Here is a 21,212-nt window from a genome sequence, read left to right as displayed (position 1 = left end):
TTCTTGAACTCTGCAAGAAAAAATGTACAGCAATTATTTGATGTAGGCTATCCTTAAACGATTAAACAGAAACATTGTAGGTAATCAGCAGTATAGAGCTTACCATTAACCTATCACTGAAATGAATGAAACCTATTGGGGTTATGCAAATCATTAATTATTGCAGCTGCCTGATACACTTTACCAGAACCTTAACTGTCTTCCTGGGGATGAAAATTCATACTTCAGTAGGCCGGACTACAAAGGAAGCATGCTTACGTTTATACTTATTAAGCTTTGATTTCTATAGTCCTTTTCTCTCTGTGTGCTCTGGCTGTAGTTTTAGAAGCAGAGTCACCAGTATGGCTAAAAGCATTTAAACTGGAAACATGCATAGCTCTGTGCTCACAGCCATGTACAAAGGTGTCCATCAACTGCCTTTCTTTGTTGCAAAAAGAAAAAAAGGAACAGCTTAGTAGCTCAAGCATCTCCTTCCCAATCTCTACCCATCTTACATGGAATAGATTGAAGAGATTCACCTGCAATAAATCAATAGTTTGTACATATTTAGCAGGAGTAAGAACCACTGAATTCAGTGGGACGTGCTACACAGAAAAAATGCTTAAGTTTTAAGCATTTTTTGTGTGTGAACTTGCTGTAGTTTTGGTATTGTAGGTTGCAGAATGACTGAAGGCACCAGAGTGGAGATGACTCACTTCACCTATGATCAAATTAGAGTATTGAAACAAGACAGAATATTCCTTCCTTAGCGTCCAGGAAACAATCTCAAAATGCTTTGAGGCGGACGTGATTAGTTTAGCTCTACATAGTGCATGAAACAAGCGAGGCAAAATCTTAAGCTCTGGAACATTTGAATAGGCTACAAAGCAGAGCATCACAAGGAACATAATGAAGTTGATATACTTCATATCCTTATAAAACTGTACTTTGCATGATTATTCCATGCCCTTCCACTTGAAAACAAGGAAAATTGGCAGTAACTGGTGTTTTCCCCACATTTAAGACTAAGGAACAATGGCATTCTGTTTTTGCAAATCTGGTTCTAGATCCAGACAATGAGTTCATTGAGCTCTCCCTGGTATGAATCAGATTGGATTGGGTGTTCTCTGCATGCCCTTAGTTTTAGGAAATGTGTAATGATTTTGACAATTTCTGATTACAGTCTAGGACAATGGAGAAAGATATTTAGAAGTAAATTTGAATATTGAAGCTTACTCTTTACAAATAAATATACATTCCAGTTGATTCCCACAGTCGTAAAACTCAGTATCTATTAGCAAATCATTTAATATAATCCTTACTTGGGTACAAGGCACAACATCCACTATACATGAGATGTTATGAGACTCATGTAATTTTTCTTTTAATGTTGACATAGCTTTAGGATATAAATGGGCAACTTGTGGTTCTTCAGAAGTTGCTGAATTTGAGCCAGACTAAGGAATCTTGCACATGCGGAGTAAATGAGAAACCAATTATTTGTTACTGGGAGCTTTGCACATATGTTACAGATAATTCTAGGCCTCTGTAAAGAAAGCGCAAGTTCTCAAACTACAGTGGCACAAGCAAGACAGAGGCATAACTAAGCTTTAATTAAAGTGTCATTAATAGGCCATCCCTTGTGAAGTGTGGGACTGGTATGATTTTTTTAGACAAGCAAAAAACCAAAATGCTAATTCTCAACACAAGCAAGAAAGCTACTAGAGGTTCAACACATTACAAAAATCTGATCTTTAAAACTAGCAAAAGAATAAATTAAAATTTCAGTAAGTACAAGTAGATATGCATTACAGTCTGGTTTCAATTTTTATAACTTACTGAATTTCTATTTGTAAATGTGAAAGCATGCTACCGCAAGGTTGCTCCACCTTGCTACCTCTTAAAGATACAATAAATAAATAGAACTAGAAAAAAAATGGAATTGGAAGAGATTTTAGATACCTGTTTCTGCCATGCAGAGCTGCTAAATGTAGTCAAGTCCACTTAAGTAGCCAAAATTAAAATCGGGTGACTCCAGCTAGAAGATGCCGAGATAAAAGTTAAAAAGGAATTCTACTTCAGATTCATGCCGAAATAATATACAATAACAAGATACAGTACTTGAGTTGGCAATTGTGAAGGCAAATCTTTTTCAATATGAAACCAAAGAATTGGTTTTCTTTCTCTGGAAGGTTTCCTTAAACAGTGGACTGCTTCAGGTAGTTTATCATGTGCTACTCTATATAAAATACACGCTATAATTTAGTATGTATGATTATCTGCTTTACATAAATTTGTATTTTTTAAAATTAAAAACACAGTATTTCAAATACATGCGCATTTCTGTATAGAACTTGGCTTGGTGGCATGCGGTTTTGCAAACAGTTTTGCACTTATTAGCATTTGTATGTACTTCTCTAATGTACATTTTATTCTTTATATTGGAAGACTATGCAAAATTCAAATTACTACATTTTTGAAGGGAATGGTTTAGTTCTTGTTTTGGCTTGAAAGTGCATAGTCAGATAATTTATCAGAAGAGAAAATACTCTTATGTCTTCGACATCTTTAACTAGAAAAACGTTTCTGTTTTCATTTTGAGGAGAAACGTGTCCTTAGTTTTTACTTCCAACACTGAAAAAACAGGAATGCTCCTTGTTTCTAAGTCCACTGAAATAGAGATATTGTCCTCCACCATTGAGCTATTGTCACTTTTTTTCTATTGTAGCAGTTAAAATCCATAAAAACTAATAATTTTAAAGGGTAAGTAGCTTTTAAGGATCTTCACCCCTTTACCATTTTCCCATTTTACAAATCAGACTTTTACATCAACAGATGTTTGAAAAACTTTCACACTCCAAATGTTTATCATGTTATTTCTATGCATGATCTCAACTACTATAGACTACTTTATCAGATGTACTAAAAGTTTACAATTACAATTAAATAGGTGAAATAGTAAAGCAGAACAATCAATTGATAATTCACAGGATTTTTGCACTACAGCAGCACATTTTATTTTTAAGGGGCGATATTTCCAAAATATTGGTACCACTATCATAAAAGTTCTCCTTGGGTAACTTCTAAAGTTTGTCAACTCTGTACAAGTATTCAGGATCTTATGAGCCAACAGAACTTTCAACCTGAATCAACAATGACAAGGCAGTGTAAGTGCAACGGGTTCAGCACTGGCAGAATAAGGATGGCAGGATATGCTACCATGCACCAAAGCTGTTGCATTTTGTACTGGCTGTAACTTCCAATCCTAAATGTAGGCAAGCCAAGAGCAACACTGAGCATGTCCTGAATCTTGAAGAGTCACTCATAAATATTTAAAGGGCAGACTTTCTTGTTACTAAAATGTTCAGCAGATTATCATTAACTGCCTGAAATCAAATACTGGATTTTTTTTTTTAAATTTAGTAGGAGGTTTGCAGTTTTATACTGCTGTCTCAAGAAGAGTTTAAAACCTATAACCAGTTCTTTCAATTTATACTGATGTGGCAATACTATGGAACGATTATCAGAAAAAAATTAGGCGATACAGACTGTACCCTACTAGTGAGAAAGCAAATACTCAGTACCCTATGAAACTTAAATGATTAGAAAACGTTTTATTGAACAGAAGTGTGGGGCTTATCCTAGATGAGCATTTACTCCAATCATTTTTGAAGCATGCACAGCCCTATTTTCCTCAGAACTTTGAAAATACAAGTGCTAAGGTTGTTTCCTTAGATTCGATACCCAAAATTTCTTCAAAGATTTGCTGACTTCAGAAAAGAAAAAGCAGGTTGATTTTATATAACGCTTTGACCAATAAAAATTGCCTACAGCAATCTTTCAATACCTCACAGTAATTTTGTATTGCACTGTAAAGTATAGTTAAAGAAGAATGGGCTAACAGGTACATCATAACTCGCCCACTGTCTTCATTATTCTGAATATAACAAGCCTATAATATTTATATAATACTAAGGACATACTTTTTTCCTTTTGTTGACTAACTTCACCATAGAAGATTAGAAGGCCTATCCATTCAGCTATTTTAGAAGCTCCTTGCACTCTTATTGAACACATCTTATAACATTAATTGCTGTTCATATCGGACACCCATCAACTCAAAGAAGGTATGTTCTTCATCAATGTAGTAAGTCTTAATTTCCACAAAGTGTTTTGACACAAGATGACTAAATAGAGTATCTGATTTGTGCAAAACTGGAGCAGAAAAAAGCTTTTCTCTATAATTTGTACTGAAGATCAAGTCTAATATATAAATGCAGAAGAATGAGCACTGTAGGCAACACATTCATTTTTTTAAAAGATGAAATGCACCTTTCTTCATATTGCACACAGTATAAATTACCTGTTTCTTTGTTAATAAAGAATTAACCAAGGTGCAGAATAGTTAAGTCCACATTTAGTGAATCATCAAGGGCCGCAACTAATTAATCTGGCCAAAGAATTAGTTTGCCAAAATGGCAACTAGAAAGAATTCCTACTGGAGAAGCATGTAGAATGATTAAGACATTTCCCTTTTCAATCATACTGATACTGTTATTTACTGAATTTCTGTCCAGGTGTGTATATATTCCTACTTATATGCTTTGCTCATCTGACTACATTATCTTTCAAAGTGAAAACAGTAATAATTTAAAAATTCTGCAAGGAGAGAAACATACATGCTAGCATAGTTAAACCCAAGAATTAGAAAGCAATAAAGCCTGAACGATAAATTGCAACCACTTCTTCCCCACCAGCAGAGCGTTCAAGTTACTCAATTAGTTTCCATGCCAATGAACCATCACAAAAGGAACTATATCCCTCTGTACATGATTTTATTATTTACATAATACAATATAGCATAGATGCTGGGTAGCATGATTATGTGCAATACATAAATATGAACTATCTGTACACATTTGTTTATCTAATAACTCAACTGAGGACAAAATTTAAAGCAAAGACCTGATGCTTTTAATGAAGAAAACTAAGACTGAACACTGCAATAGAAATCAGAAGTAGTGCCCTATGTATACACAACTATTTACAAATGAGAACAGGCATTACCACTATACTACTCTAAACTGTACTTGTTTATATAAAAAACACAAGTTTCATACATCACAAAAAAACCCTTCCATTATAACACAGAAGTGATATTACCAGACAAGCATCAGTGAAGTATACTGCCTTTTCTAGAGTTGTTATTGTACAATGCTGTAGATAATGCAGCCCATGCAATACACCCAAGAACACTACAGTCCTACACCCAAATACTATTAAAATGATAAAAGCAGCCCCTCAGAGTGGTTCCAGGTACCACTTAAAGTGTACAGCAGCCATATTGGGTATGATTTCTCCATGCAAAAGGGTGCAATCTCACTACATTTGGAAACTATAAAAAATTAAAGGCTAACCTTTTCAACCCAGAACACATTCAACTTAAGATGTACATGAAAAATTAAAGGCTTGAATACATTTGCAAACTAGGTTCATCAGATGCAGGTGCTTATCTGAAAGAGCTGCTGTGATTATCTTTATTAAAAATGTAGCCTTTAGTTTGTAAACTGAAATAAATTCTAGTTGCATTGTGCTACACAATGTATTTAGCTACTTAAGAGTAAGAAGCAGACAAGTCTTCTGTTGTAGGCTAGTTCATAAATTTCTGAAAAAGAAGTTTCCTTTGGGAACTAGTTTTTAACAGTTGAACAATTTTTATCACTTCCAAAGATTACATCCTTTAGAAGGTAATCTTAAACTGCAGTTTATGGCACCTGAACACCCATTTTCATTTAGAAACTGGCTCCTCTGCAGTTTAGCCTCAAAACAATGAAGTGTGGAAATTAAAGATGATTACAGTTAAGTATGGTAAAAGTAGACTCATTTTTCTTGGTGTATCATTTAATCAAACAGGCACATTAGCACTATCCAAAGATGATATACCTCAATTAACAATCCCAAAAGGCAAATCTGCTGCAAACATGCAGATTTTATGCATCTGTTTGGCACATGTGAACTAGACAACTCTGTCCTTTGTGCATGTCTGTTTTCCAATGCAGGTCTTACTCTTTCATTCATTTGGGGGAGGGCATGTATACATTTTAAAGGGCTGTATCTATCCAATTCTGCCTGTAACACCCACAATATCCTAAAATATCAATCAATAAGACAAACTAAAGTAAAACTCTGGAGAACATCAAAGGAAAATGGCCATGCATCTGCTCTTTAATGTTTTCCTAGGATATTTTAAAATAAAAACAAAGGAAGTCAGTCTTTGCACCAAGTAGGTTAGTTTATATTCTCTGGATTTTTTCAGCCACAACAACTGGATTCTCTTTCCTGATTTTTGCTGCAGCTTCTGCTTTGTAATCATATGGGCAGTTGTGCTTGTCAGAATAACGGTGAAGTCCACAAAACAGATTTCCACATCGGCAGTCAAATCCTGTGAAGACACAGAAGTACCACCTTGAATAAGTTATGGTGAAGTCTTATAATTAAGGCATTATCTTTCTAAACAATACATCTAATCTCCAAGGATGCTTGTTTCTGTGGTTGTCTTGTTTGAAAGAGCTTTAAATATTTCCCAAATACACTTTTTAAAAGCAAGGAACTGGATAAAATAATAACTTACCTGTAAGTCCAACCTTCTTTCTGCACATAAAACATCTGTTCTTCTTTGGTTTGGGCATTTCGGGTGTTTTCTCTTCATTCTGAGATGTACTAGGTTGAGTGACTGAAGGACTTGGTTGGGTAACCACTAAAAGAACAAAAGAAATTGGTTAAATGTGCCTTTCTGTTTTAATTTGAACTATTTTCATCTCCACCATCTTTTCACACACTCCATTGTTAAACAGAGATATACAAAATATTTTAAACTTGAAATGGAAGTTTCCAGCATTTCAAACTTGAAACAAAAGACCAGAACTTAATTAAGAGCCTGAAACAAAAATATTCTGAAATGTTCTGTCCTCTGAACAATACTTGACTGGAATTACATTGTTTTGAGTGCTGAGACTGGTATTTTCTATTATTTTTCTATTTCTATTATTTTTGCAAAAATGTTTATTTTTACCAAGTAAATGTTTATTTAATGTTTAATGCAAATGTTTATTTGCAAAATGTTTACTTATTACCAAATACTGTAGCAGGGCCAGTTTCATCCCTGCTATTAGATAGATGTGTGATGCAGGAGTGAAAAGAAAAAGTGATTATCTAAGCGTAGGGAGAAACTGCTGCTACTGAGTACTAGTCACTGACTTGCCTAGGTGACACAGGCTGCTGTCTCTGCATTCAGAATAAATTCCCGATCTGTGTTGCAAATTCTTGTGCAGACAGGGAGCTATTACCAGTCCAAAGAGGTGCACGTGCACTGAATGCATTACACAACTGTTCCCTATGCTGTTGGATTTTTCCTGGCTGTAAACTGTAAATGCAAGGACTATGTGGGGTTTTTTTTTTTTTTTTTTAACTTCAGTCTATATGCCATATATATTCTAAAAAATGTTGGGGTACCTTTTAGTTCATCTGTCAAAGTATATATAAATGCTGATTTTCTTAGTTTCTTGAGCTTTGCTGCCTAGCAAAGGCAGTAGTGGTGTTTTATTGTTATAGTTCTAATGCAACCACTATTAAGCTGCAAAAAGTGTTTTAAAAAATCCACACACTCAAACTGCTATCATTATTGCTTGCTGTGAAGATTTGAGAATTGTTTTTCAACCTGGATTATGATGCCTGGAATACCATAAACTGCTTCCAACTAGCAGAATTAACTTCTAGAAAATGGAACAGCCAGTTCAGGATGGGCCAGAGGAAAAACAGAATGTTTCTTAGCTCCTTGTACATAGGTATTAAAAACCATCCCTTCAGCATTTGTTTTTTATTTGGGTGATAGCCATACATCTCCATGAACCATCATGCCATCTATCTTTGTTCTGTCAAGACACAATCAACTTGAAGCAATGGAACATTTGCTGGAGTTATTTTGACCATGTTGTATCATGGACAATGTTAATGTTGAAGCCTAATTATTTCTATAAAAATTATTTGGAAAAACATTCTTGAAGTCTTCTAATGATATTGGGTATATAACCAGACTTAAGTCATTTTTCACCTCTTTCCCATTTCTTTTTTCAACTATCTTGAGGAACATTTATATAATGGAATTATTTTAATAGTTTGGAAAATTTTGAAACAATTTGGTAATAGGCGACTACAACTATCTTATAAGAAATCAAGAAACCATTTCTGACACTGAGCTTTATCAAAGGCACCAAGAAGCAGAACTGACAAATTTGGTGGCAATGGTTTAAACTTTAGACTTCTGCGCAGTCTGGCAATACATGTTGTGAGATGACAGGTGTGGAGAATCCTTCAAATATTATGGAATTCCAACTTCTATCAACCCCAATCAACGCATCCAATAATCAGAGGCATAAGAGACTCTGATCCCCCTATATCTGGAAAGCTAACATTTCCCTGGTTCTGACAAAGACAGTAATACTTAGGAGTTATCAGAGCATTTTAATTTTCCTGTGGGAACTGCACTATACCTTTAGCAACAAGTTCTACTTAACGCCACCTTTTTTGGAAAAAAACCCTGTTTTTTCTGAAAGAGGGTACTTTGAAGTAGCTCTCTTACCCTCCAATCACATTTCAAACAGCAGCTGCAACAGCTTACAACTGCTCAAAATAAACAGGAAGCATTGTTGGCCCTGAAAATGTGTGTATATCTTAGAGATGTTGATATCATTACAATAAAGAGCTAGCATGACTGCAGGCCTATAAACAACTTTATTGATAAAATTGTAGTAAAAACTGGAGACTCCTCTGCCACCTTCCAGACAGAGATCAATATCCCTTTCACTCATGGTACTGCCTATAGTAAAATGTTTATTTGTTGAGCTTAGTGAAATATGCATTAAGTATCTATACTGGATTATACTGAATATAATTTAAACGTTGAATTAAAGCAGCTACTGTGACCATTTTTAATCATGATGCAGGGATGTTTAACACAACAATATAACGTAATTTTAAGCCATCCTAAAATTGTGAACTGAAACATGATTGGGCATTAAAAACAATTCCCTTCTAAGAAAGGTCACAACAATGAATAAAACTGTTGATCAATAGATATGCATGTGAGCTGCTTTTTACCTCAAAACTATTTTGTCTCATATCCCACTGAAATTCACCCTTATGATACAAATGCACCAATGAGGACACTGGGAAAACTCTTTAGACATTTCAATTTTTAAATATTTAAGAACAAAATCATGCAGTAAAAAGTATTACAACTCAACGAGCACAATTAGTGCTAAGGAATCATGAGAATTATAATTTAAAGTATTGGGAGAGTGTAAAAGTTCAAATGATTACATCCACATCAACCATAACTTTAATATTAACTAATATAAACAATGTGGAAAATTATCACATATCAATACATAATCCATGCAAAATGCCTAATGTCAATCCATTTCAGTTGGTGTGAAATTTTTAAAGTTTTGAATCAATGAAAGAAAAGTGTGTTGTTGCTTAGCATTTTGGGGAAAAGTCTGAACATGTGCAATATATAATTAACCTTTGGTTACAGATATAAAGTGAGTTAATCAAATGTATAATATATAACTTGGTTGCTCATAAAACTACATTTGATACATGTCAAAAAGTAATTATTTAGGCCATAATTATTAAATATTTCCTTAAAATATTATTGTTTGTTATAAACAAGCTGTTATTATCTAGAGATGTGGGATTTCTCCATTTTTGCCCATTCAGCTTATTGGTATTAATGTTCAAGTAAAAGCCAAAATGTATTTCTCACTTTATCCTCCACTTATGCCAGACAACTAAAGAAAGCACTAATTTTTCAGAAGGAAGCTGAGAAAAGAAAGAAGAGGAGAAGGCTCAGAGTATACTTTATGGACTTCTGAATACAGACTTTTGCCTATATTGAGATACACATATCTACCTTTTCATGTTAGTCGTTTCCCCTTTATCATACCTAATGTTATGTGAAATCTTCCATGTATTACAAGATTCCTTCAAAACACTATTTAACCAGTTAGTTTTTTCTAATTATTGATAATTCTAACTAAAAGATGAAGTTATTAGCAGTACTTTCCTTTAATCTACATTCACTTTAATGCATTTAAAGAGGTTATTTTACAGTATACATTAAAGTGGATAAAACATTTTACAGCAGAAATGCTCTAAAAGGAGCATTTGCCATGATGATGGTACAGAGGAATGTATTATTAAAAATGGGCTTTGATAAAACATTTGATGACCCCTGTTTACAAACCTGATTAATGAGCAGAGTATGGATATGAAAATGAATATATATTAAGGATTGAAAGTAGGTTTCCTGATGTTACAAATGAGCTTTTGCAACTTGTCAAAATTTGTAATGTATTCATAGCAGAGCATGTCCTCAATATTAAAACACAATAAGCATTTTGCATGGGGTTTTCAGTTTATTTCGACTACTGAATTTATTAGCTGTTGATGTGATTAGAAAATTAAACATTTTTATTGAAAGAGAATGCATTCCTGCATGCTTTTTTTCTTAAGTATATGTGGTAAAAAGATGAAGTTTCCTTTGAACTGAGTTTGACCCTGTGACTCATGGACACAACTATGTAATCTTGGTAACTACATGGAAGTGGTTTGCCACTTTCTTCTTCCAATGCCCCCCACCCCCAACCCTTTGGACTTCATATTCTAGTCTACATCCCTGGATTTCCTGGTGCCTCCCATCCAAGTACTAACCAGCTCCTATCTTGCTTAGGTTTCTGAGATCAGCCACAGTTGGCTAGGTTGCTGCCTCATAGCTGGACTAACTTTATAAGAAGTGTTCAAATATCAAATAATATAGTTTTCTTCCTTGATTATAGACATTTAGACGTGCCAGGTCCCACTGTACTAACTGCACTCAAGTTACTTTAAAGAGGCATACCTGGCTCTGTTGTCTCTGTTTTCGGAATTACTTTCTCCTCTCTTGAAATGCTCATTTCTGTCATTTGCTGTGTTACAGGCAAGGCGGCAGCAGGCACATTTCTGCTTGCATTCAGTGAAATGAAAGCAATTTGTTAGTGCTATTAGGAAGACTAGAATTTTTATAAAGCTAAGATTTTAACAACTTGAGCTCCTTTTGGTAACTATTACTGAACCCACTGGTAATATATTTTGATAACAGATTATTAACAACTGACCTTAAAATCTAATCTTACAGTCATCCAAGATACTATAAACATTCCATCATTGTAATTCTCAGACTAACTGCAAAAATAGACTGATTATTTCCTCTATTAACTAAGTATAGCAGAATCTAATGCAATAATAGAACAAAAGCAAAAATGTTTCTGTTAAGTAATTTCAGGCTTAATTTTATACAACATCTTTCTCACTGTTTTACCTTGATTTCTCTGATGTGCTGCCAGCAGCACCTTCACAGTTGTTTAAACTAGTATCTGCTCTCTGTACAGATGTAGAATCTGAGGTAGGGCTATTGGAACCACCTGATGTTCCTGAGTAATAAAAAAAGAAATATAACCAAATACATCAGAACGTTTAAGCAAATAAAACAATTGTTATTAAATGCTTCAAGTCTTTCTAACTAAAGGGAATGAATCCAGACCTGAGAAAAATGTTTCAAAGCTTGGGAAGGCATGATGTAATATTCACTCCAACTGGCTACTTCTGAAATTTACTATAGCCATATCTAGTATTCCATTATATTGCTCCAAAACATACCCATTGGACTGATTCGACCACTATTTTGCTGTCTCTGAAGATGTTCTTTATAGCAGACGGAACACATTCCATTAGTTCTAGGATTCCCATAAAATCCACATCCTGTGCTACACAGCATGGGCCCTGGGGTCTGGTTGGTTTCCTGAGCCATGTTGTGCTGTAAACAGAGGAAAGGGATACTTAATTAGGAGCTGCCATACATTCACAATTCACATGGAACTGCTATTACAAATGCTGATATGACACAATATCACTCTGCATAAATATAGAATTAATATCCTCAGTATGAAATGGAAGATCATCAGAAACAGAGATGGGACAGGACTGATGAAAATTCATATAATTTGAAGACTGTAAGGTGTGAAGGGGAAACCTATTCTTCCTCCATTTTATCTGTCTACAAAGGCACTGATACCTCCTCAAAGGTAGGTGGATGGAGAAATTAGTATGCACTCTCAATTGTTAAAGCTGTGAGTTAAGCTTAAAGAAAATAAGCTGCTTGTCATTTGATTCCTTTCAGCCTAAAGCCATACAGTTCAACCCTCACCCAACAGATTCTTTTTCTATAAAAGGGAATGCTCCCTGCACCCTAAAAAAACAAATACAAATGGAATGTGCAGGTGCTATGTGGCCTACTCATATTATGATTATCACACAGATCTGCATCTAACTGCATATTTCACTGACAATTATCTTAAGTCCAAAGTTCCTGAGCTAGCAAGTGGACTTCAGATTGCTTTTATACAGGTCTCTGTTCAATTGGGAAGGAAGTGACTTGTATGCAAAGAGAGAAAATGTAAAGTAGTATTTTCCTTCTATAATGCTTAATCCTGCTTTCAGAATGAGTACTGTATCAACAAAATCAGTGCCACAATCACATAAACAAATGTTTTGCAGAACTATTATTATCAATATTATGATATTAAATATAAGACTTGGAACATAAGATTTTGATTATGTATGCATGCACGAGACTTGATTTTTTTTAATCTATTCTCACTCCTAATAGAAGTCCAAAACAAAACCTGACAGGCTACTCATTTTTATCCTTTCCCTAAATAACCAAAGAGTAGAGACATCTCATTATTCCAAAGTATACAGCTTTTAAAGTACATTTTTGAGAAGAATGGAAGAAAGTATGTATTAGCCTTCCAAAGTGGTAGTTTTACTTGTACACAGACAGATTTCCAAACATCATTAAACATCCAGGCTGTAGTTTTAAACTATGCACGAGATTACATTTTGTAAGCATGCAATCTGCTTTGTAAATCAGATCTAAGACTGACACAATTTAAATTAAGCACAGTAGATATAAAGTAATTTAAGGCTATTTATTGATTTATTAGAAATACTAGCCTACTCAATCAGTCATATTTAGTACTGGACCTTTATAAAGACAAAGCCCCCTTCAATAAAATGCCATTTTCAGTTCTCTTAGCAGTATTTTTTAAGAAACCTTTCATCGGCAAATAAGTGTGGTATAGAGGAGTATAAGCTATATATAGCTGAATAAAAGACAACCTAGAATGTATAGCAAACATTTGATTAAAACAACTAAGGACTACAAACTTTAACATTCTCTAAAAAGTAACAGGACAGATGTTCCAAAAATGGGGAATGGAGTAATAAAATAAAAGAAGTTCAGAACTGATGCTAAATGAAATGAGAGGTCAGTTCTGATTTTCAGATAGCTTTCAAGTGGCACTTAGCATGGAATTTATAATCTCATGTTATTTAACATGCTTTACACCGTTAGTCTAACTGAAATGCTGGTTTCTAATGCCACCTCATGTGTGTCCTCTAGCTTTAGTTTTTCCTCAGAAGCTAAGGTCACATGGGGGAGCGCATTAGCTTCCGCTTGTCACAAGGCTGCAATGTGACAAGCTGAGCTAGAAGCTCAGATAAAACCCTGTCAACAGGGGCCTCTGAAATCAGCTTCTATTTTTATCTCAAAAGCTGCCTAGTTCCAGGACACCTCACAATATTAAAAGAGCAAAATATGTATTCATGTTGAACTTTAAAAAAAAAACAAACCCAATTACAGTGCATCTCACAGTTCTATAAAAGAAAAAAAATGGGGAGAGCCAACAATTAGAGAATGTGTCAAACTAATTTAGTTACCATGGTATAGGTGATTGTTCTGCCATCCCTATATACAGGGGCTATAAAATCAGATGGTTAGTTTAATTTTATAAAAGTTTGGTTCCAGCCTTCCAACTAAAGATGACACATCCTAAAATAAAGATGTTCTTGTTCAACCTAACTTTCCATTACCACTAGGAACTCCTCCATCAACACTTGTTCTAAAAACCTATGGAGTAGAATGGAATAGTGGTATGAAATGCTGAATTGAATTACATGTTTAAAAACTAAAATCTGAAATGGTTTAAGAAGTTATTCTATCAAAAGGAAGAAGTCATAACAATAAAGTCAACACCCCTCTGTGGATTGCTTAATGTTGGAAAAAAATGGAATTTAAGATGAAGAAAGGAAAAACCGTGATTACTAATTCAGTATTACACCCACAGAAATTGCATCACTTATGGCACGCAACTGGACAGCTAACCTACATGCCCGTTTATCTAACTTTGTAAGACAGCAAGGCAGTTTGATTAAACTCGGAGGCCTTAGAAAGAAGAGCGCCTCCAGGCAAATCCTGAAGCTTGTGGGACCCAGAGGACAAGAAAACAAGAAACAGGGATTTCGTAGTGGCATAATGGAGACCGGCCAAGTCAGAGGAAACAAAGGAGAAGCCGCTGCCAGTAATTCAGCGCTTAGAGCGGGCGGGGGCGGGGGGCAGGCAGTAAATAAAAGGAAAGAGATCCGCTCTCGGGCGCCAAGGACTCCGGGACGCGCAACGCGCCGACAAAAAGGATGGTAGAAAATGGCAGGCGACGATGACGGTCGGGGCGGACTCTCCTTACTGAGCTACCGGGAGGGGATGGGCGAGAAGCTGGAAGAGGCAGGGGCCTTGCTCCAGCCTCGCTGTTCCCCCTCCCTCTCTCCCAAGCCACATCCACCCAGCTGACAAACACATACCGAGGCCTGGGGGCCTCGTGAAAGAAAACCACTGAGTCATAGCAAGGCCAAGCTAGCTCGGGAAAGCCAAGCGGTCGCCCCCACGCTCCGAGGCAACGCACAAACGATCGCACCCGCGCACAAAGCCACAAAAGGCCGTTTCTGCCCGGAGGAAAAGGGAGGGGGAAGGCGGGAAGAGAGAAGGAGGAAGGCTTCGCTCCCACCCCGCGCCGGCAAGCCGAGGACGCCCATTGTCTCCTTCCAGTTCTTTGTTTCCCCTTCCGCCGCTTCTTCCCCCTTTCAGCGGCTTTAGCCTTCGCGACAGCCCCCTCCTGCTTAATCGCCACCCGACATCGAGCACTGGGGAGAGGAAAAAGAGCATCCATATTTTTCTCAATTTCTCTCGCCCCCCCCTTGAAGCCACGCAACCAAGCGGGCACAGCGGCCCTTTGTCTTCCTCCCTACCCCACTGTCCTCCTTGTCCAAACAAAGCGAAAGGGAAGCCTTTTCATTTTTCTTTTTCATTCCCCCCCAGCTTTCGCGGGCTCGCACAACGGAAGGCGAGACCCCCCCCCCCGCTCCAAGCGCCGTCCCTTGGCAAACGCCCCCGCCTCTTCCCGCACCTCCATCGAGGCCAGATGGAGAACGACGCCCCTTCTATAATCCCCCCCCCCCCCATACCTGGAAGGGGAAGGGAATGAAAAGCATTTGGTTCGCCACTCACCCGCTCGCTCGGTGTCCGAGATACTTCGACTTGCAAGGGAAGAGACTAAAGAGAGACGGGGAGGCGCCGCTGTTGGGGCTTTAGCGGGAAGAGGGTCCCGGAGCTGCAGCAGCAGCAACCGCCGCCGCCGCTTCTTTCCTTTGTTCCAAGAGGAGGAGGAGGAGTAGTTGCTGGTGCCGCTGCGCGGAGCTAGACACGGCTAGGAAGGGAGGGGGGAAAGATGGTTCCTCGCCGCGCGCTGGTGATAATGGCGGCGGCGGCTGCCGCGAGCCTCCGGGCCCTGATGAAACGTACAGCCTCCCGCGCACAAACCGTCCTTTGAGTGTGGAGGAAGAGAGCGCGCGGGCAGCCCAGTCACTCCGGGTGAAGAAAAGTAGGCGGCCGCCAGGCTCTTAATGCGCTGACTGGCGCGGGCGCGCTCGCTGTGCCCTGATGGGAGTCACTCACGGTGGGCGAGGGGGAGGAGCAGAAAGGAGGAAGGGCGGCCTGATACGTCACCATTCCAACTCCTCCCTCGCTCTTCCCCTCCCCCTCGTCTCTTCTCCCCCCCCGTACATTGGGGAAAAGCGGTTAGTGGAGGGGGACGGAGACGTGTACACGAGCGACGGCGCAAGCGCCGCCTCATAGTTCACAGTCAGTGTCAACGTCACCGTCATTCCCTTTTCCCCGCCCCTTTGCTCGCTGAAAGGAGAAGAAGGGCGGATGGGAAGAGGCAGCTGAGGGGCTGGGATGGAGGCTTGAGTGGATCGCGAGGTCGGTTTGTCTCCGATCTGAAAAGCGCCGAGAGGGGAGGGATTAAGAGCTGATCCTTCAGGAGGCGTGCTGTTTCTAGGAGACTCGCTTTTAAGGTGGGATTACGATGTTAGCGAGCCATTTCTTCTCGTTTCGAATGCGCTCCGAAATAAGAGGGACGGATACTATTATCAAAAGTAAAAGGTTGGACGTGTGTATCAAAGCCGGACATTTTGCACATTCTCTAGGCATTATTGGAAAATATAACCACTAAGGAAAATGGGGAAAGACTTTAAATTGTAACCGTATCTGGCCTAATTTTTGGACCTTCTTCGTGCTCTGTTTTTTGTGATCGCTTGCCTGGTGAAGAGTTCTGAATCGTTCAAAAATTTGCACATTTTTATGTCATTTTTTAAAAATGGTCGTAATAAAGATACTGCTAAATCTTAGATTTGTTTTTTTTTTTGACACCCAACATAGTTATGGTCGCTTTTATTGATCTAGCAGTTTGTAAAATATCCTGTTGATTATTGATTAGTTTAAACCATTTTTATGATTTTAAATTAATGTATTTAAACAATTCTCTTCACGTGTTTACAGTTCTGTTAACACAACATTGTTCTCTCATGTTTACAGGTTAAGAAGGCATGTTAGAATAAAAAAGAATAACTGGGAAGCTCAGACCTTAATTTATAATGTTAGTAGAGATCCTACAACCTGCTGTACTGATGTCTGGATTTGCTGGTCTTGTTGGTACCTGTGAAAATAAATAATTTAAAAGAGAGTGCCAATAAATGATTACTAGCTCAGCTGAGCCGATGGAGTTGCTTGGCATCTCTTCTGCTGCTACAACCTGTTGGATCCAAGAGAAATTTTATTTTGGCTTTATTAATTAGGGTTGCTGCAGTTTAACTGATCTTACCAACCTTTTTGTTAGGCAAGATGTCTTTACATCAGCGGCCCTCATTTCTCTTTTTTGATACTCCTATGATTTTGCAGAATTTCAACTTTTATAGCATCTAAATGCTTTGTGTGCTTTATTTTTCCATGGAGGTTTGGCCATAGTCCAAAGCACATCTTGCTCTGTTACTGTGACATATCCAGGCACATGAATTACATTTGTGCAGCAACACTGCTTAGTATGGAGCCTTCTCATCAGGCAGAGTGCCTTTTTCCCCCTTAAACATTGTTGATTGAAAAAAGGGCATCCTAGTAGGTGTTTGAATTCTGAACATATCAGTTCTTTCTGACACTGTATTTTTTTCCACATCACTTCAAGTCTTTATAGTAATATATGGATAAATTCTTAGAATTATTAGAAACATTTCTATTTTGTAAAATTCTCTGTGTGGTGTGCTAGTACTGTATTAGTGATAAATATTCTGTTCTGCAATGAAATTGTTAATCGTGAATATGTAATAAGTGAAAATGACTGATTATATTTACCCAAAAAGAAGCCTCATGGGTCTTGTTAAGTCATTTGATCCCTTTTATGGTTGGCTGAAAGCTATGACCTTTATCCTACATAACTGAAAGCAGTGATTGTTATCACATGATACAGCCCCTTCTTTAACTGAGATCCTTTTTCTCAAATAGGGGCAAGTTGAATTTAAGTAGTGCCAATGTTATCCTGTAGAGCCTCAAAATAATTGTTTTTCAGTGCTTTGGTCTCCCAAGTGTTGCAATGAATGTGTATGTGGCCCTGAATGTACTTACAGTGGGGCAAAAAAGTATTTAGTCAGCCACCAATTGTGCAAGTTCTCCCACTTAAAAAGATGAGAGAGGCCTGTAATTTTCATCATAGGTATACCTCAACTATGAGAGACAAAATGGGGGAAAAAATCCAGAAAATCACATTGTCTGATTTTTAAAGAATTTATTTGCAAATCATGGTGGAAAATAAGTATTTGGTCAATATCAAAAGTTCATCTCAATACTTTGTTATATATCCTTTGTTGGCAATGACAGAGGTCAAACGTTTTCTGTAAGTCTTCACAAGGTTTTCACACACTGTTGCTGGTATTTTGGCCCATTCCTCCATGCAGATCTCCTCTAGAGCAGTGATGTTTTGGGGCTGTTGCTGGGCAACACGGACTTTCAACTCCCTCCAAAGGTTTTCCATGGGGTTGAGATCTGGAGACTGGCTAGGCCACTCCAGGACCTTGAAATTCTTCTTACGAAGCCACTCCTTTGTTGCCCGGGCGGTGTGTTTGGGATCATTGTCATGCTGAAAGACCCAGCCACGTTTCATCTTCAATGCCCTTGCTGATGGAAGGAGGTGTTCACTCAAAATCTCACCATATATGGCCCCATTCAATCTTTCCTTTACACGGATCAGTCGTCCTGGTCTCTTTGCAGAAAAACAGCCCCAAAGCATGATGTTTCCACCCCCATGCTTCACAGTAGGTATGGTGTTCTTTGGATGCAACTCAGCATTCTCTCTCCTCCAAACACGACGAGTTGAGTTTAGACCAAAACATTCTACTTTGGTTTCATCTGACCATATGACATTCTCCCAATCCTCTTCTGGATCATCCAAATGCTCTCTAGCAAACTTCAGACGGGCCCGGACATGTACTGGCTTAAGCAGGGGGACACATCTGGCACTGCAGGATTTGAGTCCCTGGCAGCATAGTGTGTTACTGATGGTAGCCTTTGTTACTTTGGTCCCAGCTCTCTCCAGGTCATTCACTAGGTCCCCCCGTGTGGTTCTGGGATTTTTGCTCACCGTTCTTGTGATCATTTTGACCCCACAGGGTGAGATCTTGCATGGAGCCCCAGATCAAGGGAGATTATCAGTGGTCTTGTATGTCTTCCATTTTCTAATTATTGCTCCCACAGTTGATTTCTTCACACCAAGCTGCTTGCCTATTGCAGATCCAGTCTTCCCAGCCTGGTGCAGGTCTACAATTTTGTTTCTGGTGTCCTTCAACAGCTCTTTGGTCTTGGCCATAGTGGAGTTTGGAGTGTGACTGCTTGAAGTTGTGGACAGGTGTCTTTTATACTGATAACAAGGTCAAACGGGTGCCATTACTACAGGTAACGAGTGGAGGACAGAGGAGCCTCTTAAAGAAGTAGTTATAGGTCTGTGAGAGCCAGACATCTTGCTTGTTTGTAGGTGACCAAATACTTATTTTCCACCATGATTTGCAAATAAATTCTTTAAAAATCAGACAATGTGATTTTCTGGATTTTTTCCCCCATTTTGTCTCTCATAGTTGAGAGACACCTATGATGGAAATTACAGGCCTCTCCCATCTTTTTAAGTGGGAGAACTTGCAGAATTGGTGGCTGACTAAATACTTTTTTACCCCACTGTACATGAGTAAGCTTGTGCTGTTAAGATATAAACATGGATAAACCAGCTGGCTCTTTCACTCACCCAGTTGGCATTTTTACAGAATGGAGCATCTTTCATTACAATTATGATTTCCTGAGGACAGGCCAGCTGAAGTAACTACAAATGAGAACTGCCCTTTAATGTCTATGTTAATGTTCAGATTAAATAATTGTGGTGACACCTAGAAATCTAAAGATTTGGGATCCAAAAATCTCACCAAATGAGTGAAAAGCGCTGTTATATAGTCAGGATTGCAATTTCTCCCCCATGTTTGTGCTCCACTCAGTTTCTTCTGAAAACATGTTCAAGTCTGAAATTTGTAAAGTGTATAGTCAGTTGTTATATGTTTAAAACTAATTCCCACTTAGCTAAATATTGTTTCCCAGTAAATAGACAGGATATGGCTGTATTTGTCTTTTTTTCCCTTTCATTATTATTCATGTGTGGAACTATCTCATCTTTACATAGTAATTCTCTAAGCTTTCTTTAACATTCTACATATCAGAATCACTACTACTATCAACAATTCATATCCTTCTATAATTTTTACATCTTCTAGTAAAGGTAAGTAACACTGGTGTCAGTAATGCGGTTGATGTAAATTAATGTTCACAGGCCATTCCTGTCCCATCCTATTGTGTTTTCATTTGCTCAGAATTCAAGGAGCAAGAAATATGTTTTACTGCTATCAGTGAGAACAATGACATGAACAGAAATACTACAGAAACAGTTATACAGCACAATCTATTTCCTTTACCTTAAACTCTTGGTTAGATTATGACTTCATTTGTTTCTTCCTAGGAGTTCATCAATAGGATTACAGTTAGATTAACCATTTGCCTCGTATGTTGGCTAGAAGTTGCAAAGTGATGTGAAAGACAATTCCTAACGATGTTTTTTTTTCCAAATAATTTTATTAAGAATTATAAATGAAAAGATTAAAAGTTAATACAAACAGAAAAATACAAAAAAGGGGGGGAGGGTGTGTAGAAAAGAAAAAAAAAGGGAAAAGAAAAAGAAAAAAAGAAAAAGTAACTTCCTGTTCATCTCAGCAGGTAAAAGCAATTTTAATAGCTTTTCACTGTCTCTAAATAAAACATAACCCCTCTTTTCTCCATAACTCATCTCTTAGCTAAAAAAACCCCCCAAATCCAAATGCTTCATCAATCATTCTTAGTCAGCAAAAGTCCAGTACGGGCAACCAGATATAATTATTTTCCTCTTTTAGCCCTGATCAAACAAGCCAACCTTATAAACCTTCCCTGAATTATTAAAATTATTAACCCCTTCAAAAAAAGTCCAAGAAATAGTTTGCTGGGCATCTGTGTATCCAAGCAAAAATCCTTCAGAACTTGTAGATTTTTTTTGCATGGCCATTAGATAAAGTTTATCTTTTTGTCTGTCACTTCTAAAAAAGTGTTTCCAAACCTTAGCAGAGCTCTTTTGTATGTCCAGAAGAAAAAAAATTATCCAAATCAATTTCCTGGTTCAGTATCTGTTCATCTCCTTTAGGGGATAAGTCATCCATCAAATCCATTTATATTACATTTAAATCCTCCCTCAAATTAATTTCATAGACACCCATTGCAACTTATTCTTGTTTTACAACTTCATTAAAGCATGTTCTGTCCAGTTTCTCAAACAATTGATCCATTCTATCCA

At 37.6% G+C, this 21,212-nt stretch overlaps 1 protein-coding gene across 1 annotated transcript; it reads right to left on the bottom strand.

The window, feature by feature from the left end:
* Positions 1 to 5,879: 5,879 nt before the first annotated feature.
* On the bottom strand, positions 5,880 to 15,935 carry ZFAND5 (zinc finger AN1-type containing 5). Its single transcript, XM_088130217.1, has 6 exons — positions 15,479 to 15,935; positions 11,737 to 11,893; positions 11,399 to 11,510; positions 10,940 to 11,040; positions 6,611 to 6,736; positions 5,880 to 6,421 (listed from the first exon to the last, which is right to left on the bottom strand). The coding sequence occupies exons 2-6, from the start codon at positions 11,885 to 11,887 to the stop codon at positions 6,273 to 6,275; spliced, it is 639 nt and encodes a 212-aa protein (XP_087986343.1). The 5' UTR covers positions 11,888 to 11,893; positions 15,479 to 15,935; the 3' UTR covers positions 5,880 to 6,272.
* Positions 15,936 to 21,212: the final 5,277 nt, after the last annotated feature.

This window comes from Python bivittatus, unplaced genomic scaffold (assembly GCF_059951505.1).
Source record: "Python bivittatus isolate LINGU-HERP-01145 unplaced genomic scaffold, Pbiv_v1 ctg000850_np1212, whole genome shotgun sequence".
Taxonomy (NCBI): domain Eukaryota; kingdom Metazoa; phylum Chordata; class Lepidosauria; order Squamata; family Pythonidae; genus Python; species Python bivittatus.
Note: the sequence above shows the minus strand (reverse complement) of the source record. Positions and strands in the feature narration are given on the sequence as shown.